Genomic DNA, 24,312 nt, shown 5'->3' with positions numbered 1-24,312 from the left:
CTATGCAGTACCTAGTCCTACAGTGTTGCACATTTCCAATTTATTATTTGGGAAAATAGTTAAGTATATATAAACCTTTTTCAATTGGCTTGTGAAGGATGATTAAAATGTATTTAGTTATTAGTTATTTGTGGACATTTTGTGCACATGTAAATATAACTATTAATATTCCTCAAGAAAGTATTATATGCCCAGCTTTTTTACTGAATTGTTTCTTTTTTTTTTAGTCTGTCAGTGTCTTTCAGTGGCTGCAATTAAGATAAACCAATCTTCATTATATTAATTCATAATTAAATTGCCCTATCGGTACACAATATCAAAGTTGTGTATCACTATAATATTGTCAGTCTCTCTGAATCCTGCAGTCTACAACTGAGAGTAACATTTCCTCAGGGAATGTTTATCTGCTTCCTTTGGTCAATAGCATTGTAGTCCAGTCTGTGAGTCAGTTTTCCAGATATGAAGTACATAATGAGAACCAGCCACAATGCCAACCTTGAAAATGTTTTTTTTTTACTGGAATGCATCAGATTTAGAGTGATTCTTATTTTAACACTATATATATATAATTGGTAGAGGCATGCGACGAGGAGACCGATACTGTAATTGTAAACAGTAGTAGCTTCTGTATTCACTTATGTTATGTGCACAGCAGTTACGTTAGATTGTAAATGTATTATTTATTATTAAAAACTGCACTTCCTTCTTTTGGTCTGATGTGAGTCAGCCAGTTTGTATACAGGAGTAAAACAGTTTCAATTTGTCTTTCCATGGTATGCTGTATGACTGGTAGAGGCAGTGGTCTGAGATGTTACGCCCTTTTGAATGGCTGCATGTTATGACCCGGAAACGTTCCATTCCCATTTTCATGAGCATCTAGAAGGTTCCACGTGGAGCAAGACCCACATCTGAAGCAGGATGTGAAAGATCTCGGAATATACTTTCTTTCTCTGCTGCATCTATCTCTCGTGTTTCCTTTTGAGATCTTTGTGGTTGCGGGAAAAGTACTCTGAAGAACATGAAGCTCTCAGAATAGTGACTCAATCTACGCTTTGCACGGTAAGAAGCTGGATTTCAAATATTACTACTAGGTATTTGTAAGTGACTAATTTGGATAGTGAACTAATTTCCTTGTTTACATACAGTACGTGACTCACATCTGGTTTATTTTAACAGCTGTGGTGTATACTGTAGTTGTGAGCTATTGTGTTCCGCGTGCTGGTGGCAAATAATCGCAAAATAATTATACCGCTCTCTAGCAAAACAGCCATCTTGTTTTATATTAAGCTGTAGAAGACTGCTTGCAGGACAAGATGACCATACAAAACCTACAAATGCAATGTCCCGAACCAGTGTGCTTTCCTTTTTACTGTCCCACCGGCAGAAATAAATGTGTAAAGGCCACGTGTGATTTAGTCATAAAGTAGATGAGTATTTCCACATTCACAACTGCTTTAATACTTGTTCACCAACTTTACAAGTCTTGAAGGATTATAATGTGAAGCAATAGACGCCGATTGCTGAATGTGTGCAAGGCCCGTTTTTCTTTTAACGTATTAACTTTAACATTTGAAAGGCTGCCATCAGGTTTTCATTATTTGAGACACAGCTTTAGTTTATTATGGAACATGGCTCTTAATTTTAATAATTGGACATTCAGATATGCTTTGAGATGTAGCCCTGCATACTTAACATAATACCCAAATATCTGTACTATAGTACAATTAATCCACTGCAAAGGCAGTTCTTTTTATTAATACTATAAGAATGTAACCCTACATGTAGCAATGCTGTATGCTGCATTATTCCTGTTCATACTTTAGGATTTTTGTTTAATAAATTGCAAATGTTTGAGTGGACCTTAGAACACATTGAGAAAAAAACATATTTGTGTTAAACTGTATATAGCTGTATGAGAATTAGACATGCTCCGACATGTTCTGTGCTGTGCAAAATGTAAGCGCGCCATTTTGCGGTCAGTATGAAAATATACAATATGTTTGCAGGGAAAACAGTGCAAGTGCAAAACTGTAAATTCATCATAACAGAATGGTGTGTTTTGAAAAAAATGTTTGCAATGTTTTAAAATACTGAATCAAAAATTGACATGGACAGCTAAAATATCTAATTATATCAAACTTATTTGACTGGATAGCTTTGGATTTAATCAACTTGAGAAGCTATACAAAAAAAACATCTCCCATCTTACACCTCAAAATTTGAGATTGACAAAAATTGAAGTTTGATGCTCCCTCAAGAAACAAAGCTGTTCCAGAATAATTGTAATTTACCTTTTAACCTGGTGTTTAACTGGTACTCTAAAAATGCTGATGAAGGCTTAGGTGTTATGTAACAATGGGCATCATGAGAAAAACCTCATTACAAATGGAAACAAATTTTCAATGGTTTGTATTTCCATCAGATCACTTCAGTTTTCAAAAACAGGAAAATCAGATGCATTTATGCATTTTAACATTTCTCATAGTATATTTTGTATTTACATTACCTTATCACTGTGTGGTGTTATTTTAAAATAATGTGATCGTTGTAAATTTGGAATAAGAAGTGCTAAACACCGGTGTTTAACCCGTGTTAAACACCGTTGTTGTACCCAAGACTTATACTTGCTTATACTTATATAGCGCTTTTCTGGACTCTCCACTCAGTGCTTTACAGGTAATGGGGACTCCCCTCCACCACCAATGTGCAGCATCCACCTGGATGATGCGACGGCAGCCATAGTGCGCCAGAACGCTCACCACACATCAGCTATTAGTGGGGAGGAGAGCAGAGTAATGTAGCCAATTCATAGAGGGGGATTATTAGGAGGCCATGATTGGTAAGGGCCAATGGGAAATTTGTCCAGGACGCCGGGGTTACACCCCCTACTCTTTTCGAGAAACGCCCTGAGATATTTAATGACCAGAGTCAGGACCTCGGTTTTACATCTCATCCGAAGGACGGCGCCTGTTTACTATAGTACCGAGTACTGTAGCTGGATTGCTTAAAGGGGAATTACAACGCTATTTTTATATTTCAGGGTTAGAAAGAATCAGCATTGATGAATGCATTTCAAACCGCAATAAAACTAAAATGTAGACGGTAACTTGTAAAACCTCCAATTGACTTTACAAAATAAACAATAGATCATGTTGGAGCATTTATGTGGTGAAATATCTACTGCACAACCTGTATGTATTTGCTCCTACATCGCAGTACATTAGTCCTCACAGTGACTAGTGAACAGGAAGGGCTGCTATATGTCACAGTTAACACAAACTCCACTCATGCTTTACAAATATCGATAAATTGCTTTTTATATTAGTATTACACTAAAATATTCATCATGGTCAGATTTTATGTATTGCGCATACAATATTACACAAATATGCTACTGGCAAGTCATTGTAAAAGCCAACTTGTACCCAGGGGAAATCTGTCTCAAGACAGGGCTTCCTAGTACTGTTTTTTCTAATTTCTGGTTCCCACTCCTAGTTTCTGCCGATTTTCATTCGAGATGGACTCTCAACTGCTTAACTAAAATTAAAACTTCACATTTTTGTGCTCCTTAAAAAGGTTAAATCGGGAGTCCAATTAAGTAATAAAAACAGCAACAAGTGTGATCTTATGGCCCTGAAATGGATGATCGTGCATAGAAATGTCAGCAGCAGGGGGCAGCAGTTAACAGCTTTGTAATTGAGTATTCTGCTACACTCCCCCAAAAAAACCCTGATACATCAGCTAGTTTACCACCCAATGACACTTTTAGGAAATTACTACAGACATGATTTGTATATAGAATCCCTTTTCAAATTTGTAGTTTTGCTTTGGTGTTATCTGTTCCAACAGAGCAAGGGAATATAGGTTCATTCCTGGAAATCAAAATGTTTTGTGGACTTCCGACACCAAGTGTTTGACCAATATCATGTATTCTTACCTTGAGACCGCTGAAGATTTGAAATCTAGATGATTAGATTCCACATGAAAATACAACATATAGATCAAAACCAGAAGGAACTAAGAAAAGGTCTATGCAGTTTTTAACAAATGTAATTGTTTTTAAAGAAATGTAGCATTCTGCATTAGTATTAAAAAAGGTAACTACTGTACTTCTAGCAGTGTTGAGGACATGGGTGTGATTTGGTATGTAACAGTAAATGGGTAACAAATCAACCTCTAAATCAGATGAATCAGTGTAATCTTTTAACAGTAGACTCATGTGTGTGCCATTCTGGCATGCCAGGTAAAAAAAAAGCACATTAGTGTATCTGATTCCTGGCACACACTGTTTTCTAAATTGTAGGTAAAGGAACTGAGCAGTTATGGAAACCATACTGGTATTCACCTATTTTTTTATGCTTTAACAGCACAGAGGACTGAGCTGTTTGATTCGTTTCCCAATGCCAGGGGATTTCTGTCAACCACTTTTCCCAAAACTTCCATATTTGTTTTCCCTTTCGGATTTTAAAACATAAATCTATGTGTCCGGCCTAAAGAGATTCAAAAACATCTTAAAATATTTAAGGTAAGAACTACAGAGATCTCCCTTTTTACAATTAAGCAAGAGATGGATCACTTTTTGAAACTTAACTAAGAATTTTAAGGACCTGTAGCCAAAAACGCAAGAGGCTTTATGATGACATTTTACAAAATCTTCCTTTTGAGTTTCACTAAAACATGGCAAGAGGAAATTGCTTCATGCCTAACAGTAGCGCCATGCAGCTTCTCTCTCTTAATCAGTGTCCTTTGAATAAAAATATCAAATACATAAAACAGAAGTGCAAGGGATTAACTATTTCTCCAAATCCCTATGCTTTAACAGGTAAAAAGGCAACACAATACTGTTGGTAGGTAATTAATGATAGACAAATTATGCTGATAAAAGTCAAATCAGTTATGAAAACTTTTATATTGTCAGAATGATTTCTGTCTCATACTGCAAATTACATTAGACGAGCTCTTCAGGCTTAAGGGCTCCCATAGATGACGGTGACATTCCAAAAAGTGCATTGCTGATCCAAAAGTCCTACAAGTACTTAGGAGTACACCTGGATGATAAGCTGGAGTGGTCTGGTAACACTGACGCCCTGTACAAGAAAGGTCAGAGCCGACTATTTTCTTAGGAGGCTCGGGTCCTTTGGTGTGTGTGGAACACTGCTACACATTTTTTATGAATCATTGGTGGCAGCGGCCATCTTCTACGCTGTTGTGTGCTGGGGCAGCAGCATCATGACAAGTGATGCAAATAGTCTCAATAAATACATCAAGAAGGCTGGCTCTGTGTTGGGGCTGAGACTTGACTCCCTGGAGGTGGTGGTGGCCGAGAGGAGAATGCTGACCAAGCTCACAGCCATCATGAACAACGCCCTCACCCGCTTCATGGGACTGTTATTAGGCAACGGAGCACTTTTAGCAACTGACTGCTCCAGCTACGGAGTACAAGGGAACGTTTCCCCAGGTCTTTCCTGCCGGCGGCTATCAGGGTGTATAACGCTGCCCTAGGTTAGGACTGTTAGCCCTTTATTGTACATTTTGTATTTATTTTTATTTAATATTTATTTTGTACTACCGTACGTATTCTAATTTTTTGTCTATCCTGATGTCTGTTTTTTTTTTTGCTTGTCTTGGGTTGCTGTAACACAATCAATTTCCCTTCAGGATCAATAAAGTCTTATCTAAAACATTAGATGGAAATGCTCAGAGCAGATGAAATGCTCCTGTCTCATGTACACATGATATGCAGGAGGAAGAATAACGGCTCCAAAATATCTTTGCTGTTTTGACACCGAGTCTCCAACATACAATAAGCATAGCGTCTACTGCTGTACTATTGTTTGCTAAATCACCCCATGTCTCTGTATTATAAACTCATTTATGCTTTCATGTAGATAGTGAAATTACCAGTTTAAGAGGCTTGTTGCAATTTTGTATCTATACTGCACAAATACTGTAGCTACACATCTTAAATGAGCTAATTCAGCAGCCCTACTACAGGACAGCACATAAATACCTAATTTAGCAATTTGTGAGTTTAATCATGTATGGATGTGAAATATTAGGACCGGTACATTAAGACAGAAAAGTACGAACTGTTCCTTTTACAAGCCCTCTGCAAATGGGGCATTTGCGAAGTGAAGGGGCACATTCTTTGCACACAACCAAGTGTCCACAGGGTATGAACACAATATTGACTTCCTTGTCCATGCACACTTTGCACGTGCGCTCCTCTTGAAGTCTCCTTAGCTGTTCCTCCATGGGCAATTCTACAAAAAAATGACAGACGATGACACACCTTTAACACAGACTTACTCCAAAGTGCTAGTCCTGAGAGTTTATGGGAACCAAATCTATGCCTAAATCTCTTCATAAATCTAAAAAATTCTGTGATATTCAGTCAGTGTTTGCAGGTAAAAAAAAGAGAAATGACTATAATCAGCATGTTCAATTATATCTTATAGTAAAAAATTGTGCAACAGATACCTGTAAGTTCTGGACTCGGTGAAGAAGGTTCATTTGACTGTGCTGAAATTAAGAAAAAAACAATAAAAATAGTTTACTTGTTAGGCACAATTTATGTTAGGAGTCTTTTAGTAATGGCTTAAGGACATTTTTGGTAAGCATATTTCAAACGTTTCAAAAGTCTTCTTTTCAAAAGGGTGACTTTCAGAGAATAAAATTATGTTAAGCAATGATGGAAAACAAAAATGTACAAAAGCCTATAACACTTTTTGACTGAGAATATGGGTTGGGATTTTTTTTATTTTGGTATGTATCATGTTGCTCCAAATGACCTATAACCCTGGTCTTGAAATGGACTTAAACCAACTTTAACAAGACATTTTAGACCATTGGCAACATTTTTCCGTACGTTAGGATGAAGAAAAGAAAACATTACCCATTAATTCTCTTAATAAGTAAACATCATTCTTTTGGATCCAGTTTCGGAACACTTCTGCTGCTGCATTCCCCTTTGAGAGCACAAGGTCAATAAGCTGGCTTGTCTGCTGTTTGACAGAGGTGCAGCTATGGATTGTGTCATACTCTATTTTGTGTACTACAGACTGCTCCAGTAAGTGATCCATCAAACTCTGAACACTCTTCAAGCGCTGTGTCAGAGCAGCACGATGTTTCTTCAGAAAAGTAAAGCCATCTGAAAAATACAATTTTAATATAAATAAACACATGAAGGCTCCAAAGGCTATCAGTCTTCATATCAGCTAACCCTAGCACTTATCATCAATGAGAACTGTTAAACCTAGGCAAACTAAAAGACTTGAAAGGGCTAGCCATACTGTATTTAAGTGCCTCTTGAATTTTTTTTTTGCTTATTAATAGAGAAAGTCAATGTGAGCGACAAACAGAAATTAATTCTTGCTACCCATTTCATGGTTCTGAAAACAAACTGGAAACCATTTTAAGCACAAAACATAAATTTTAAAAGAATTTAGTCACTTCATAATGCAAAGTGCATTGAGAACATACACCCTTTGATTTTGATGCATTTGTGTAGGCATTGTGTAAATAGGAATGAGCATATTTCATAAAGGATGTGCTGTATATGCTTCAAAACATTTTCTTCAATCATACTTCAGAAAATAATACCCTAGTATAAAGCCAAACTATAGTCTGAAAGCAAGTTAAGTCATGTATCGGCAAATTCTGCAGATTTGTTTAAAACATAAATCACTGGATTCATTCTAATTGAAGGAGTTGGGGAAATTTGTAAGATTTCACAAGGTAAAAACATTACTCTTCAACATGACAGCATTTTCATTTCATAGCTTACCACTTAAGGATGTTTCAGCCCATCTGAATTAAACTCCTGGCCTGCCCCTGACTTAAAGGACTGTGAATATTTGTTTTGCTATTGGCTGTATTCAATATGTCATATTTCATTTAATAGCTGAATTTACAGTCAATTAAAAAAAAAATACAACAAATTTATGTTCCGACTGCAGCTCCAAAAAGTGAAACTTATGAAGCCATTCTGATTCAACTACAAACACATACTGAATCTAAAAAGAAGTTCTATTTGACAGGATTTACAATTAATTAATGAGTAATTAGATATAAAATGTGAAGCCATTAATTTAAGTTTCTATAAAGTATCAGCTTAAGTTTTATAAATAGTAATCAGACAAATCTCCCACTATGTGAAGTTTCCACAGACAAGGACTATAAACCGATACCCAAAGCATAAGAAAATAAAATACAGGAAGTTAGAGCCTATCAAAAGACAGAGCACACTGGGGATTTCCATGGTGTTTACCAGAGTACATTCACTTCATGTGGAGGAAATGAGAACACTCAAAATTAGGCTACAGTTCAGCTAACTCCAAATAAATTTCCTATTTAGTCACAGCTTTGTCAGCTTACTCATTTATTTCCCAAGGAAAAACCACCCCTGCTTTATGTATGAATAAGGAACAAGTCATTTAGACTGATAACTCTGATAAAAAAAGCAAAGTTTCTAAAAGTTTCATTTTTTTAAACAGACCCATTTTTTTTTTTTAGAAAATGGGATGGAAAACGATTTTAATGAACTACTGGTAAATCTAAATACGTTTTATATGCTCAAATTAAACTTTAATAAAAGAGAGCAGATAAACCACTTCACCATTCTTAAACATTAAGCTTTTAAAATTGAAAGTTCCTGCAGAAAAAAAAAAGCTTCGTTAAAATATGGACTTCACCAGAATATTTTGGGGCTATCTGCTTGTCTAAAAAGTGTCTAAGGCAGTAGAAACTGTTGTAGTGGTAAACAGATATACTGTCAGGGGGTTGAACTGAAGCTACTGGGGGCAAGGAAATGTTATTTTCTCTTTGGTTACAGAAGAGAGCTAGCATTCACTCCATAAATCCTGAAATGATTTGCAATTTACACTGCAATAAATCACTCCACTGCCATGACCTCCTGCTCATGGATCCATCTTATTCGTAGATCTTCTTATTTATATTTTACAGGAATGCTGTCAAGGTAGAAGTGTTCCCCTAATGGGAGAAGAAAAAACTTGTGATCTATTTTGTGGTAAATTAGTCATTGAGATTAACTGTATATGTTAGAACTATGGTCAGCTAACTTGTGAAATCATGAGCAACCCAAGACTGAAGCTGGCATCATCTGAGGAGTTATTTCATGTGCTTTATACCTGAAGCCAATTCTTCGGCAAGTCTCTCTTTCTCCTCTTCTCTTTTCTCATCCTCAGCATTTAGTAGATCGGACACAAGCTCCTGCACTGTTTTGTAGTTTTCTCCGCTGGTGAGGATTTTGCTTTGCACTGTTTGTTTCACAAGTGTGCGCTCAAAGCCCATCTCCAGGGCTGACTTCACCACAGGTGTGTTCATCATTACAGCATCTTCAGAACGCTCCTCTCCAAAACCAAGATGGACCACTGATCACGATACAGGTTTCCATTAGTTAAGAGACAAGCAAAAGCCCTCGGATCTCACTCATACTTTCCAAATACACTTACTTCAAATGTTGTTCTTCACAAAACGTAGTGAAACCTCACATATTAAACAGGCTTGCAGAGTGGAATAGGTGACATTTTCTGCCAGGAAATGTGCCAGATCAAACTGGCTGAAGCTCTATTAAGACTAAACTGTTAAATGTCATCTTAAAAGTCTCACATGACAAGCTAAGATGACTGCTGTAATCATATGTCCCATCTAAATTGATAGCACATGATGAGCATACTGTAACCTTTTAAACTTGCAAAATTGAAATGCTGAGAGAAATTTTTATAAAAAAACAGATTAGTTCTTGAGAAACCCAAAGTCTATTTCAAAACCTGGTTTCACAGATAATGAAACAAACCTTGTGCATAAACGAACAAAGAAAACAAGGATGGAAATGAAAAAACTGGAAATAGTTGTTTTACTTTACTCATGTATAATAAGTATGTGACTGACATATTATCCATTTATGATAGATAAGTTTGCTTATGTTAGTCAACAGTTAATTCTTAGTAAACAGCTTCTTTATTGACAAGAAAGTGAATTTAGTTCAATGAACACTGAAATAACCTGTTTCAGAAATGTCCTGGGACCACTGACTGAATAAAAAAAAACTCAAAAATTAAAACGGGCTAAAAATATTTTCAGCTGTTTATGGGTTTCTACTTACACCAAACTATATAATTACACTGGTTTTAAGCACTGAAGATGTAGATATAAATCCCTTACACAACAATAGACTGCAGTCATTGGCTCACATGAGTCAAGGAAATTTGAAAAAACTGAACTAAGTTACTGAAGTACAGAAAGCTCTGAGTACCATCTCAATTGAAAACGAGAAGCTTACCTAACACTACTGCAAATATGACAGTACGTTACTTCTGGAAAAGTGTATCCATCACTTTTTAGATCAATGCACATTAATTGGACACCATGCTTTGTTATTTAAACTGCTGGATCTGCAAATGACAGTACGAACCTAAAACTATTTTCAAAGAATGTACCGAGAGTGAACTGAAAAACATACTAGGTACTTTTTTAAGCGGGGAGATTAATTTCTGTTTTGTAGTCATTACCATCCTATATATGAACTGTTAATTCATTCTTTTCTATCACTTTTTCTAAGTTGGAAATTTTCCATTATCTTTCCCCTTAACAAAATCATGACTGATCTGGTAAGTTAATTTTTTTTAACAAATGCCCATATTCCTTCTACATTTGATTTATGTACCACATACCTGGTGTTTCAAACTCCCGAGCATTGCCCCCAGTATTTGTGATCAGCTAGAAAGAAAAAAAATAAAAACTTAAGTTTCTAACTCAACATTATTAATTTTAATATTGATCTGAAATAGTTGCTTACCTGCTCATATAGACGAGGAAACCTAACTTGAATCTGGTGGACAAAATCTTGGCCTTTTTCTTGCAAGAGGTACTCACACCTGGAATTAATACAAGACAACATGGGGAATGTAAACCTTAGCTCTCTTTTAGAATCAGTGGATATTGTTACATTCATGAATTAGACGTGTTCTAAGAACAAAACATCTCACCTTGGAAACCACTTAGCATGTTCTACCCATGGGTCATCACCCGATTCCCAACATCTCAGGCCACCATCACAACAGAAGCACTTGACGTCATCATTTCGACCTGGGCAAAGCATACATTTCACTTCTTAGAGATTTCAGATCTACAGAAGACTTATTCATTCCATTTACAGTAATCTTCAATCTCCTTCGGATTACATAGAGTTAAATATCAAATTGTAATAAAGGCATAACAATGCACAAACTGTACATTTTCACTTTAAAAACTAAGTCTTAAAAAACTATAAAGAGCTGCATAAAACAAAGAAAACATACCATAAAATTCCCTGGCATACCTCCTCTTTAATAAATGAATGTATGACTAGATTGCTTTATAATGTATAAAACACCATTTGTTTCAAGCTTTTGTTCCCTCAAGATGAGAAACAAGCTTAGGTAAATCACACTGTCTATTTGGTGCTTACCCACGTAGTAAAAACCAGCTTTTGCCAGCTGATCAGGTCGCACAGGAATCCTGGAAGGCCAGTTAACAAAGGTAAGAAGCCTCTCCTCACACAGCTGCATTAGAGGGTTGGACACATTGAGGGGTGCATTGGAAGGGATGGGCACGTTTTCAGTCCTGTCGCCTCTCACAAAACGGCAATGGGGATAGTGCCTCTGGTGTTCTGACAGGGCCCTGTCCCCGGGCTCCCAGTTGCTCAGCTGACCCCCACAGGTAAAGCAGGCCACCCGGTCGGCCGGGCCCAGGTAGTAAAATCCAGCCTTGGCCAGCTCCGAGGGGGTGATGTTGGTCAGGTGCCAGCTCTGGAAGGTCTCCAGCCGGTCCTGCTCGTGCCGCATGCTAGGCTTATGGCACAGGGGCAGCCGCTGGTGAGACAGGTCTTCCACGCTGCGGGTGGTCAGAGGGCTGGAGGAGGACAGGCTGCTGAAGCTGTGGCTAAAATAGCCCACCTGCTCCTCCGTCTGCAGCAGGGGTGGGGAAGCGGAGGTCTGCAGGGTCTGAAGAGGGGAGAAGGCCGAGTGCGAAGAAGACAGGAGGCTGGCGCTGGATGGTACGCTCTGGATGAAGGTGCACGTGGGAGACATTCGTCTGTGCCTCTCGGTGGGGCATTCACCCAGCTGCCAGTTCTCTGCCGTCACATTGCAGCGAAAGCACTGCACCCTGTCCCCGACACCAGTGTAATAAAAGCCGGCGCGAGCCAGGCTCCTCTCTGGGACAGCTGCGTTGGGGGGGAATTTGGCATAGGTAGAAATCCGAAAGAGTTCAGAGGAGTTGTCATAGTGTATGTCTGCTGGAGAACTGCTTTGCCACAAGCCCTTGAAGAAAGTGTTGTTTTTTAAGATTTCCATTCTGAAGAGAGCTGAAAAGGGATGCCCTTTTCCAGGGAGAGAGTTGTGAATCAAGATAAAACCCAGGGACTAGTAAAGAATACAGAAGAATGAATGTCAAAAGACATCTCTAAAAGCACTACACAGAACAAATACTCAAGCTGACTAAGAATTCCACAGAAAACAAAAATTGTTGTTTATGGATAATCTACAATTATCAACAATAAAAGCTCTATAAAGCAAGAGTTCTCTGAATGTATTTTGCTTTTACCTCCAAAGAATAATATGAACTTAAGGAAATAAAAGATGGGCCTTTCTTTCTGTGATTTATGATGTGACTTACAGGAATGTGGACAAAGCAGAACATTACACCTTACCCATCAAGCAAACAGCACACAAGATGACTACTGAAAAACAAAACTAAAATCAATTTAGAAATACGGGTTTTGATTCCTCTTAGAAGTGGCAGACCTAGTAATTCACCACAAATACAGCATGTTGCCTAACCTGCAAACATAAAATAAGCAAATGAAAGGACTGACTTCCTTAGTCAACCTGGTTTGTCCTGTGCTTTATTAATCTTTCTCCTATTTCTGCATCTCATACTTAATAACCTATTTTCTGATTTCATTACCATACTTTGACATGCAATGTCAAAACTAGGTACTATTTCAAAATATGCTGCAACCATAGCAATGTATTTAAGTACAAATGAAAACTACTAGTGAACAAACAGATATAACATCTTTCCCTGGGTTTATGGATTCAAAACTCTCTCCCAGAATTGGACATCCCTTAGTATGGTGTTTAAGTATCCATGATAGAAATTATTTTCAAATAGAGAAATTGTAAAATTATAGTTATTTTTAAAACAAAAAGGCTTCCCGTGAAGAAAAATCGATTGTCCTTCTGATTTCAGTCTTCCCAAAATCTGCTGAAAGGAAAAGGCAAAACTTAGTTAAAAACCATTACACCCAAACAATTTAGGAAACTGTCACTTGTAGACAAGTATAAAAAAGCTTTAAACTCTCATTTAGTCTGTTTACTAGGTAAAAAGTCATGAAAAAAATAAAGAAAAACAACTGTTTTCACAAGGGGAAAGGAAAAACAAAAACAATTCCTTAACATCGATGTGTTCATAATTATCAACTGAAATGAATTACTTTACCGTCTGTATATGGACCCACGGTTTTCCGTAAAATAATATTAACTCTACGTTCAGAAATGTCATTTGAAAACCCATTCTGAACAGTCTCAATCACACACCTCTGTGTAAAACGACACAGCCTTTGTTGCCGTATTTAATCATTATTTACGCTTCACATTACACGAATATTGTTTTATTTTATCGTCAAACACGGTTTTTAGTTATGTTACAAAGGTAAAACGTTAAATGAAATCAAGGATGCCATCATTACCTTGATGATTTTACAAAAAATCGTGAAGCTTAGTTACTTTAAACCTGACAGTCTCCCATAGGGAGAAGCCATGGAATTCGTCATTTATACGCCCAGCTACATGTATTACCTAATCCAAAAGCTTGTGAAACACAAATTCTTACATCTCAAATTTTCCCTGAGTGTTTTATAATTATTAGTTTTAACAGAACTACCAGTAATCAATCTCTGAATTTAGAGAATGAATACAACTGAAATGAAACAAGGTTTCGTTTTGTTTTTTCGTGCAAATAGGAACCGTAGCATATACATAAATTCAGTTACACAACACCAACAATCCCCAAATCTCTGGTTTGGTGTTCTTAAACGCGTAATGTGAAGAACGGGGTTTTCGTATTTATAACCGTTTATAACAAACCTTTAAATTTATTCATACGTGTATATATATAGGTTTCGGTGCCTATATATATATATTATTTCCTAACAGAGGAAAAAAACAATTAATTTTAATTGAGTAAAATTCACTTTACCCCAAAGCCAATCCTTCCTGCGCAACAAGGTTGAAGAGACAAATATGCAGCTAAACTTAAAAATGGCTACCGGAAGTAGGTGGAGCATTATTTCTAGCTGTTGTAGTCATAGCGCAAAAGCTTTTTTACTTTAGGTTTTGTTTTCTTTTAAACTCACCTTGCAAAGAAGTGAAAGCGGCTCTTCAGAATAGCACTGCGGCAATCTGAAGGACCAGCAATATGCATGTACAATCTGCTACAACGATACACTTCCTTCTGTGAAAGCAGAAGAAATGCAGTTATCTGTACATTAAAACTTATGGCCACCCAGACGAGAGAAAACGATTGTGTTTTAATATAACTGTCCAATCATTTCAATTCCTTTATTTACTAAATAAAATATTACCATGTTTCTATAGCATGTGACATATAAGAAAGTGCGTTTAAAAAAAAACACCCCACAAACAAGATGGGGTTTCGCCTTTAAAAGGCGAAATATGTAGTACTTACTTGCTCTGCTGTAGTTGAGTTTAATTCAGAAGGATCAGGCTGTAAACTTTACAAGAAGGAAGAATTGCAGCTGAAATTCACTTCGGTTACTGGAAAATTCGTGCTTCCTACGTTGGGACACGTAAGCAAGTGCGGTAGACCTAAATTTGTCGATGGGGATTTCCGTTGTTTCTGGGACTTCCCTATTGAATGGGTGGTCTAAGTCCGGTGTTTAAAACCCTTCTTATTACATTATTATCTATTTAAATAAAAATAAAAAACCTTTGTAGTATTCTATAAGCAGTAACGCACTGTTCACCCTTTTATTCACATTTTCCCTTCCGTTTAACGACCGGACGATGTATCAACAGTAGACTTGTGTCAAACCTGTTGTTCAGTTCGGTTTGCAGACAAAGCGTTTGTTGTACTACTACTACGCTGGGCAAATTCTTCCAGGACGGGGGTACCGAGAAGTTTTGGCGCACCCTCTCTTTGAAGACCTGGCCAAATATGAAGGCAGTACGTCCGGTTACAATTCAGACTGAATTAAAAACTACACATCCCAGTTACCATGGTGGCGCTTGTGATCATTGCGTTTAACCAATGAAACGGGGCGGAAAAAATCAGTCACATGACTTTGGGGCTGAGTTTCGAAAGCTTAACCTATCGGCAACAAAGCGAAATCTACACGATAAACTACCTCAAACTGTCAGTTACACGACTGTGTGTGTCGCTTAAGCCAATCCTATTTGGCATTTTAGTTATGGAGGCGGAAAGACGCCCCTCTCTCTGGGTGCCTGATTTGTCGCCATCTTTAACCGTGCCGTGTCCGAATCGCAGTAGGTACACGTACGAAAAATAGTTCATCCCAGCTACAATACATATAGATTTCTGTGGAAAGAGGGAGCAAAACATCAGTATTTACTGCTAGTAATTAGTGTACGATTTATAGTTGAAATCTGAGCCTCAATATAAAGTTAAAATCGTGACAAAGCAATGTAGGAAATGCGCACACAGAAATACACAGAGAAAATAAATCCTTTCTGACATCTAAAATCAGCTTCGATCAAGGTCTCCAAAATGAACAAGAAAAAGCATTTTCAGAGGGCAATTACGCTGTGTTTATGTGGAATAAGTGATTTATGAGCAATCTAATTTCTTACTACTAACACATCAATAACTAAGAATAATACAGCTTCGAAGGCTGTTTTACAGAGCAAATAAAAACTCTAAATTACAAACTGGTTAAAAGATATTTCTACATGGGCGGCAGAGGCGTGATACCGGGCAAGGAAAGGCTGGATTTAGGCACCATAAAAAGGCAGAATAAAAAAATATCTCAGATTAAGTATTGGTCTGTTATATCGCTTAAAGTAATGTGAAACAACAGTGCCGAATTGTAAGCAATAGGAGAAAGTTAAATTAAACTGAATTTTAAAAGCGACCCAAGGGATTTTTCACAGGACAGGTAGTTCGTTCTTTCCCAGCTATTAATTAATAGTAACGTAAAATTCACCTTCTTAATATTCCTTCTCCCGTCATTCGATATTTTACTCACTGGTTTGTATTTGTGTTAAAAATCAAAGAAACAAAATTGCAGTTAGCAATGTCTCATAAACAAGGTCTCATCCAGTCACAATAAATAAAAACGGTTACACCTTTCATGAAAATTGCATTTACTTCGGTCGCCATATTGTTGGATTTTTTACAACATGGGTCTGTTCGCTACGTAATCCCAATCCGTGCTGTTGGCTACACAGAAGCAGTTTATGCAGGCTCTGAATCTCACAATAACAAATATCCACTCAAGCAGCAATATTATTATGGAGTGAGACAAGTGACTTTGATAGAAATTTTGACAAGATAATCTGTAACAATCCACGCTGCAATTTAAATACGGAGTTTCGTTTAGGAGTTTGACTGTACGTGGAAAGTAACAAAACTGTTAAAATTAGCAGCCATATCACCCTGCAACTCACAAGTGGCAACCCACTGAAGTTAAACAGGTGTGAGCCTGGTCAGTACCTGGATGGGAGACCTGGGAAAAAAATGAAGGTTGCTGCTGGGAGAGGTGTTAGTGGGGTCAGCAGGGGGCGCTCACCCTGCGGTCTGTGTGGGTCCTGCTGCCCCAGTATAGTGACGGGGACACTATACTGTAAACAGGCGCCGTCCTTCGGATGAGACGTAAAACCGAGGTCCTGACTCTGTGGTTATTAAAAATCCCAGGGCGTTTCTCGAAAAGAGTAGGGGTGTAACCCCGGCGTCCTGGCCAAATTTCCCATTGGCCCTTACCAATCATGGCCTCCTAATAATCCCCATCTATGAATTGGCTACATTACTGCTCTCCTTCCCACTGAGAGCTGGTGTGTGGTGAGCGTTCTGGCGCACTAAGGCTGCCGTCGCATCATCCAGGTGGGGCTGCACATTGGTGGTGGTGGAGGGGAGTCTTTGAGTGGAGTGTCCAGAAAAGCGCTATATAAGTGTAAGCAATTATTATTATTATTAATTTATTAGCCCACACACTGTATTTTTGTGTTAACTGAAACATTGTTCCAAAGGCTTAGAATCTGCTTTAAAGCATGCTAGTCTGTGGAGAGATTATGCCCCCATCTAGTGGTCACTAACGTTTATGAGAAGCTTGCACACTTTTGAACTCATTTCACGACAATCTTTTTCATCCAGAACGCTGTCAAGGATTTGAATTTAGGGCGTTATTCATGACACGTAAAGGAAGATTAAAAAAAACTATTTAACCGTACCATTAACAATAACATAATACACCAACAGGGCTGTAGTTTTTCAGGTTAGGCCTGACTGCTGTATTCAGAATTACCCTACATACCCTTCTTGGTGTAATTGAGATGAAAATAAAACTAGTTTGGGAAGATGGGAAAGAATGTTATTTAACCAAAAACAAACTTCCTGGAACCTCTTTAAATCCACCTTCGTAAGGAGCCTTATCTTCAGTTCAAACATGCATTAAAAATGTTTTCCATAACTTTCTCAATCTCTAAATCACTATCATCTCAAAGGGCAAAATTCAGAAGGTGAGTAACTATATAGCCACCAGGTGGGGCCCACACACAAACAACACATTAATGGCATGTATACATTTCTTATCAATTAACAGTACCTAGGTACTGATATTAGCAATGTTAGACCCCATATCTAAATTCACAAGGATTTTTAGAAGCCATAAGTTTAAAACTTGTAATTCACCCTGGAATCAATTGGAGAGATTTTCTACTTTTTAATTAACCCAGTAACGTGTGCATTCAAATACAGTCTTTTTGTTGGCAGTGCATCAGTGAAAACCATGCCATTTTCAACTCTACATGGTCTTGCCAGTGGCTGTATTGCTAAAATATCGGAAGGTTCCTGGTCCTTTACACCAATTCTTGTCCAAGGTGCTGTAGCAAAGATTAAGGTTACCTTGTCTAGACAGGTATGAACGAAAAACACAGTATTTATGAAGATGCATAAAGTAGCACTTGGCCTTCAAAGGCTGACAAAACCGAAAGCAGCAGATGTAGGTAAATGATTATATACATTTTAAGTTATAGACATTATCTCTCTCTTAACTAGAGGGTGATCCGAATGGGGAAAGATTAGAGAGGACAGTCAACAGCAGCTCAAAATGGCAAGAGTAGATAGCTCTTTGAACAAGCAACAGCAGCAATGATCACAGCGTATGAAATTTATTTAATAAATTTTCAGAAAAAGTCACCATTATTGCATACTCCATAATTTACATGCAAGAGCCATTCAAGTTAGTGTACTGTACATCCGTTGATTCAAGAGATCAGTAGAGCACCACAGGATTCATTATGACCGCTGCACTTCCTTATTTATGCCAGTGATCTAGGTTCTGGCATAGAGTATGAATTTGTGAAGTTAGAAGAGGATGCCAGCATAAGATAACTAAACGCTGCAAAGGAAAGTCAAGAAGAATAAAATTCAAGATTGGGCTGACACCAGCCAGATGTCATTCCACTTGCAGACAAGTGCAGACTGCAACATGTTTGCCTGGGGTTTTGCCAACCTTGCAAAAGACAAAGAGGCGCTGGCTAGGTTAAATGATACCACTAATTTGTCAGTGTGGTTGTGTTTTGCTTGCATTGGAATATACAGGTGTCCCCCACCTAGGGTATTCCCACCCCGTGCCCTGTGTTTCTGGATCAGGCTTCAGTTAGCTGTGCCCTTCACAATGAATCTATAATGGCCATCAGAAAAAGTGACAACATAAACCCCCGGATGAACAAATTTACTCTTGAACACAGAAAATCTGATACAGAGCACCATCAACCCATCTGACTTCTTTAGAATAAAAAAAAAAACAAAACAAATCAGAGGACATGAGGTGAAACTAAGGGGAAGTCATTTAAAACAGAAAGCAAGAGGCTCAAAGGCATTAACAGGTATACAGAAATGTTGTCAAAGCCGATATTCCAGCTTCTTTCAAGAACTGGCTGGATGAGATCCTCAAATAATGTAGGTACTAGCAACTGAATGAGCAAGATAGTGAATGAACTCCTTTTTATTTGTAACCTTGAAATTCATACATTTGAACATACTACTGTTAAACTTGCTTCAGTACGAAACTATGGGATAGTTCAGGATGTGTTGGCTAGATTGGATGTGTACACTTATAAAAGAGGCACATTGGTTCACTTCACCCTTTTTACCTTTCTTGCACTATTTACAATGCCAAGTCTCAGTGAAAGTTGTCAGCAATGCTGCACGAAGACAGACATGGGCCTTCCATCCATCACTAGACTTCAGTAGAACTACTAAATACTGACAGAAAACACTGTGACTGACTCAAAATACAGGATTCAAAGGAAAGGACAGAAAAAAAATTTGCTTCTGAATAACTAATACTAGCAACACAAATGGGCCTTGCAAGAGATGCACAATATTTATCTTGCATATGGGATTGCATTTGTTTTAGTACTCAAGAGTACAAAAACACAGTAGCAGAAGAATCACAGAAGCCTCTGATTAACAAAAGCAGAGTGAATTAGCATTAGCTCAAAGAAATGACCTTTTAAACTCTGCTCTCTCATTGTATTTTGTTCTAGTAATATAACCATGAAAAGGAATACATGTAAATAGCAAGAATCATTACCACAAAGTATATATTTTATTCCACATAAAGAGGCCAATTTAAAAAGTATTATTATATAAAGAGATAACGTAACAATTTATACTTCTAACATACATGCACGTACATCTATTAAAAAAAATCAACAGATTTTCGTTATTGAGTATAATTTCAATTCATGTGCATTTAGGCATTCCTAAATACCAAATTTTTAAAATGTGTGATTAGTACAACCCTCTACATACACGACAGATCAACAGTTATTACATATGCTGGCAATTACACACTACTACGCATAAAATCATGCTTAAGTGACCAAAAATACCATTTAGTAAAAGTACTGTAGATATGTGCAAAGGCAGCACTGTACAACCAATTGTTCAGAAATCGTTTTTAGTTGCATTGTTCAACTCCAACACTGACAGGTTTTTTTCCTTTACCGCCACCAATACTATCTTTAAAACCCCCTTTTAAAAAAAATCAAAATCTTAATGCTAATACAAACACAAAACTGTCACTCAGACTTCCATTGTAACACTGGATACTTTCTCAAATCTTGTAAGAAAAGTCACTGACTATGATCAGAGTCCTTAGCTACCATTTTGGTATGGTGGATAGGTGAAAAAAAATTGGACAAGGTTTCTTTTGTTTTGTTTCTTTAACAGAAAAAGAAAGCAAATTGCACAGGAAAAGGTCTATATAGAAAGGGACAGACTTTGCCCTCAGTATGTTTTGATATAGGTTCTATGACCTTATTAGTGTTTTATGATTATGTAAACATCAGACTAGTAATATGTAGCATTAACAGGAAGCTGTGTTTCTTTTTCCAATTAGTGTCATTTTACAGTCACTGTAGTGTTTTCTTGATCAAAAACCATGTAAACGACAGACACACGAAAATATTTCATCTGAATCGCCTACTTACTGCCTCCAAACCCCACATTCTGAGCTCACAGGGTTAAATACTTAACACCTCCTATCCACCACTATTCCTACAAAAGCACCTACACTGGACAAAAAACCCTACATCATTTAGCTTATACAAAAAAGAGGTTGATTACACAATTATTTTTGTTGCTGTTGCTCATAAAGAAAAGAAAATACTCTTTGGAAGCCGTGACAAAAATTCCTGAATATACTGTTGCTCTTTTTATACCTACTGGCTAAAACAACATTTTAATAAAGTCATTATCACCGTCAAACTCCAACTAACTGCTACTCTACACTGATAACCTTTTCTACCTGGACACTTAACCATCCTACACATTTCATTACCATCTTCTGCGAGTGGCTTAAGTTTCAGCACAACACTGGACAAGTGTTTCCAAGAACTGGTCAGAATGTATACTTTGCCAAGTATCACAAACCACACAATAACAGTCAATCCATCTATAGTACATTTTAGTAGTGTGAAGTGTCTCTCACCATCCCTCGTTTATAGATTGAAGGCATGAAATAGTGCCTGCAATTTTCATTTTTTTAAACCACCAATGAGTGTCAGTGGCATGTTTTTCTAATGCTCTAGCCATTTAAAAGTGTAAATTTTCACAATACAAGCTAAAAGCCTGAAAAATGTATGCATGTATAAAAAAATAAATAAGAAAAACAATGCTGTGGGTCACACAATGAAACCTGACAATTACATCACTTGACAAAGTATGTCAGGAACAAATCATAAACCTGGCCAGTTGGTGCACAATATCCATTTAAGAAAAGTGGAGTGAAACATCAACTTCAATCTCTGGGAGTTACTCCACAGCTGAGTGATGTGCTGAAAAGTAGCCCAAGACTTAAAATTTTATTTATCTTTCAATGCTTTTAAAAAACAATAAAAGACTAAAACAAGACTATCTTAGCTATTATATATGTTAATCTAACAGCCTATCAAAGAAAAATAAAATAAAAAACTGAATGACAGATCAGACTTAAATAAGACTATGTAAAATAAAGACACTAGGGTTCATTACAAAAAAAACCTAATCCCCATTATAATATAGATTTTTCATAAAACCATTACCTTTAAACAGAAATATATTTTGATTATTGATTTCAATGCAGAAGAAAGTTTGTGGCTGATCTTCTCAATACATTTTACTCTATATATTGATTTAAGTTGCAAAATAGTAATATAGTGTTTTTCTTTTCTCACAAAATACAATTGAAGGCACTTGATTGACAAGGATACACTTAAAATTGCTGGCACAGCCAAGCAGCAGCATCCAAAAATACTAAGCCCCCCAACAGAACCTCCCCACCCCAAGGCAGTGAGCTTTGTAAATAAAGCTAGGCCCTCTGTATTGACTCCAAATCAGTACTGATGAGAGTTCCTTTGTAGCTTTTCAGATACATCATTTTTGGTTTCTCAAGCTCACAGATAAAATACCAAAACTGAAAAAAAGACATCTGAAGACACAGCAGTCCCAAGACAATGACTGCACAACTTTGCACTGTGGTGCAAGAAGTGAGGCTATAGAGGTTATGGGAGATTAACGATGGATGCAGCGTATCTAAGGACAACGGACAAATGTTCACTCTGACACAGGCCCAGCACTGCTCTGAAAGAAATTTAGGGTGGGGAGCAATACTTGAACCAGAGAAGAAACTGAAGGTGACAAAAATAAAGGCTTCTGGGGACCCTTAAAAAAAACCGTCAATTCATGGGCCAGCCTTGAGGACGAGAAAAAAAAACAGTGAGGAAAGTTATATTAAAAAAAAGAATACTGCTGCCACATATTGCTTTGTTTGTCCTTTCAGTAAAGTCCTGAAAAGTAGCTGAAATGTCTTGAAAAAAAAAAAGAAAAGCATCTTCACATCCTTCACAGATTTTACGTGGCAGCAGTCTTGCAAGGACACCCACACAGTCCAGTACATGAGGACAGGGACAAATCCCGGTCCTCGCTCTATAACCACGTGAGAAAACTCTCCTTGTCAATCTTGGTAGCTGCCAGCACAGACTCCATGTCATTGAGTATGTCAGAGCTGAGGGCCTCCTGCAGGCTGGGCATGAGCTCCTCGCCCTCCACGGCCATGCTGTCACCCTCCAGTGTGCCCAGGTCCACATTGGTGCCGGGAATTGTGTCCAGATAGTCAGGGAAGCGGCTGGGCTGTGTTGCCATGGAGCTAGGACCCAGGGAGTCACCTGGAGGAGGAATAACAATTTAAGGAGTGAGTTGGAATAGGGGAAGAGACGCTCATCAATTTTAGCATTCACAAATCCATTCAGCAGTTCGAAATGATCAAACGGATATACCGCATGTGCTCACAAACAAAATACGATTCTTCGAAACTTGGGCTAGAAGTCAAGATGGGGCATTTGCTTAAAACCATGTGTGTGGCACTTTTTGTGTTGCTGTCCTCTATTACAACTATCCTCCTCAAGTGTCACTGTGTCTCCACTTCTAAACTCGTCACATGCTAGTTGGCACAGTTGTGCAGAAAACCTACACCCTTTTTCAGACATTCATCAAGGTTTGTTCGTTTATTTAAATATAAATTGTCAGAAATAAGCTTAAATCTTTGAAAAGGGGCATTGAGCATACCAGAAGTATTATCATGTCATAAAAGTTTCTGGAGCTGTCATTACAACATCATCAGTAATTCTGTCTTCTCCCCTGTTCCCCACAGCGTCCATTTCAATTCCACAGGTGCTCCTCACTCCAGTCCTCTTCTCCTCCCAGAGGACTCCTCCTCAAGGCTGCAAATGGAGAAACCCACCTGTGTCCATTTCATCTACACTGTTGAGGAAATCGTCTGGAGTGCGGGGCACGCTGTAGCTGCTCATGCTCAAACCACTGTCTGTGCTCTCGTCTCTTGAGTGGTAGGTGCCACTGGTGAAAAAACAAGATAACAGAAAAAGGCTCAGTTTCACCCAGACACTGGCAAGTCACATGGAATGGCACAGTGGCACACTCACTTCTCTGCAGCTGCCTATTAAAAAGCCCAAATACCAGCAATAACAAATGTGGGCAGCTCGTGAACCCAACAGGTCCACTAGCCATTGACTCTTTCTGGTGCTGCCCTCGTTATTTGACCTGCTCAAAATCACTTGGCCTAAGGTAGCCAGAATGATACCGAATGCTAATTGCATTGCCAGTTCCTGTGAAAGATACAAAATGAAGACATTCATCTAATTAATGAGATCTGTTCTGATCAATGCAAATGTCTCGGGCTCATCAGAGCTACTTTTCTATTTTTAGGTCACACCAATTCCAAATCATTGAATCATGGGGGAAGTTAGACGTAGGGGCATATGAAACACAAGGAGATGGTTTAAGGTGGTCACAGGATTAAGACATAGGACTTATGATTTATTATATTATGATATTAGCAAATATTTGTTTTATTGACTTGTGGTAGATACAGTACCTTTGCATTTCTTTGACATACTAAATTCTATGAACAGAAAAGTAATATAATTACTTTTTGGCATTTTGATCTTCCTCTTCCCAAAGAAAAAACTAAAATGCATTAAAATATAA

At 37.7% G+C, this 24,312-nt stretch overlaps 2 protein-coding genes and 1 long non-coding RNA gene across 11 annotated transcripts in view; 1 reads left to right on the top strand and 2 right to left on the bottom strand.

Moving 5' to 3' along the window:
- Nucleotides 1-847: 847 nt before the first annotated feature.
- LOC148658070 (uncharacterized) lies at nt 848-24,312 on the top strand. Its single transcript, XR_015940026.1, has 2 exons — nt 848-1,059; nt 23,459-24,312. It is a non-coding gene; the product is annotated as an uncharacterized LOC148658070 (long non-coding RNA).
- On the bottom strand, nt 6,015-15,274 carry birc2 (baculoviral IAP repeat containing 2). 5 transcript variants are annotated; one of them, XM_088639039.1, is made up of 10 exons: nt 14,752-15,270; nt 14,420-14,517; nt 11,471-13,269; nt 11,010-11,109; nt 10,820-10,898; nt 10,695-10,740; nt 9,150-9,392; nt 6,896-7,150; nt 6,481-6,522; nt 6,015-6,263 (listed from the first exon to the last, which is right to left on the bottom strand). In XM_088639039.1, the coding sequence occupies exons 3-10, from the start codon at nt 12,354-12,356 to the stop codon at nt 6,070-6,072; spliced, it is 1,845 nt and encodes a 614-aa protein (XP_088495165.1). In that variant the 5' UTR covers nt 12,357-13,269; nt 14,420-14,517; nt 14,752-15,270; the 3' UTR covers nt 6,015-6,069. The 5 variants fall into 5 exon arrangements, with proteins under 5 accessions (XP_088495165.1, XP_088495166.1, XP_088495170.1 ...); XM_088639040.1 differs by having other exon boundaries at nt 11,471-13,266; XM_088639044.1 differs by lacking the exon at nt 9,150-9,392 and having other exon boundaries at nt 14,752-15,274.
- Nucleotides 19,855-24,312, bottom strand: part of yap1 (Yes1 associated transcriptional regulator) — a 43,026-nt gene continuing 38,568 nt past the window's right edge. For all 5 annotated transcript variants that reach the window (XM_088639048.1, XM_088639049.1, XM_088639047.1 and 2 more), the window contains 2 exons: nt 23,549-23,661; nt 19,855-22,973 (listed from right to left, as the gene is read on the bottom strand). In XM_088639048.1, coding sequence (XP_088495174.1) covers nt 22,735-22,973; nt 23,549-23,661 — 352 coding nt within the window. In that variant the 3' untranslated portion in view covers nt 19,855-22,734. The remainder of the gene's footprint in view (nt 22,974-23,548; nt 23,662-24,312) is intronic.

The sequence above is a fragment of the Lepisosteus platostomus genome, chromosome 7, assembly GCF_059453375.1.
Source record: "Lepisosteus platostomus isolate fLepPlt1 chromosome 7, fLepPlt1.hap1, whole genome shotgun sequence".
Lineage (NCBI taxonomy): Eukaryota > Metazoa > Chordata > Actinopteri > Semionotiformes > Lepisosteidae > Lepisosteus > Lepisosteus platostomus.
Note: the sequence above shows the minus strand (reverse complement) of the source record. Positions and strands in the feature narration are given on the sequence as shown.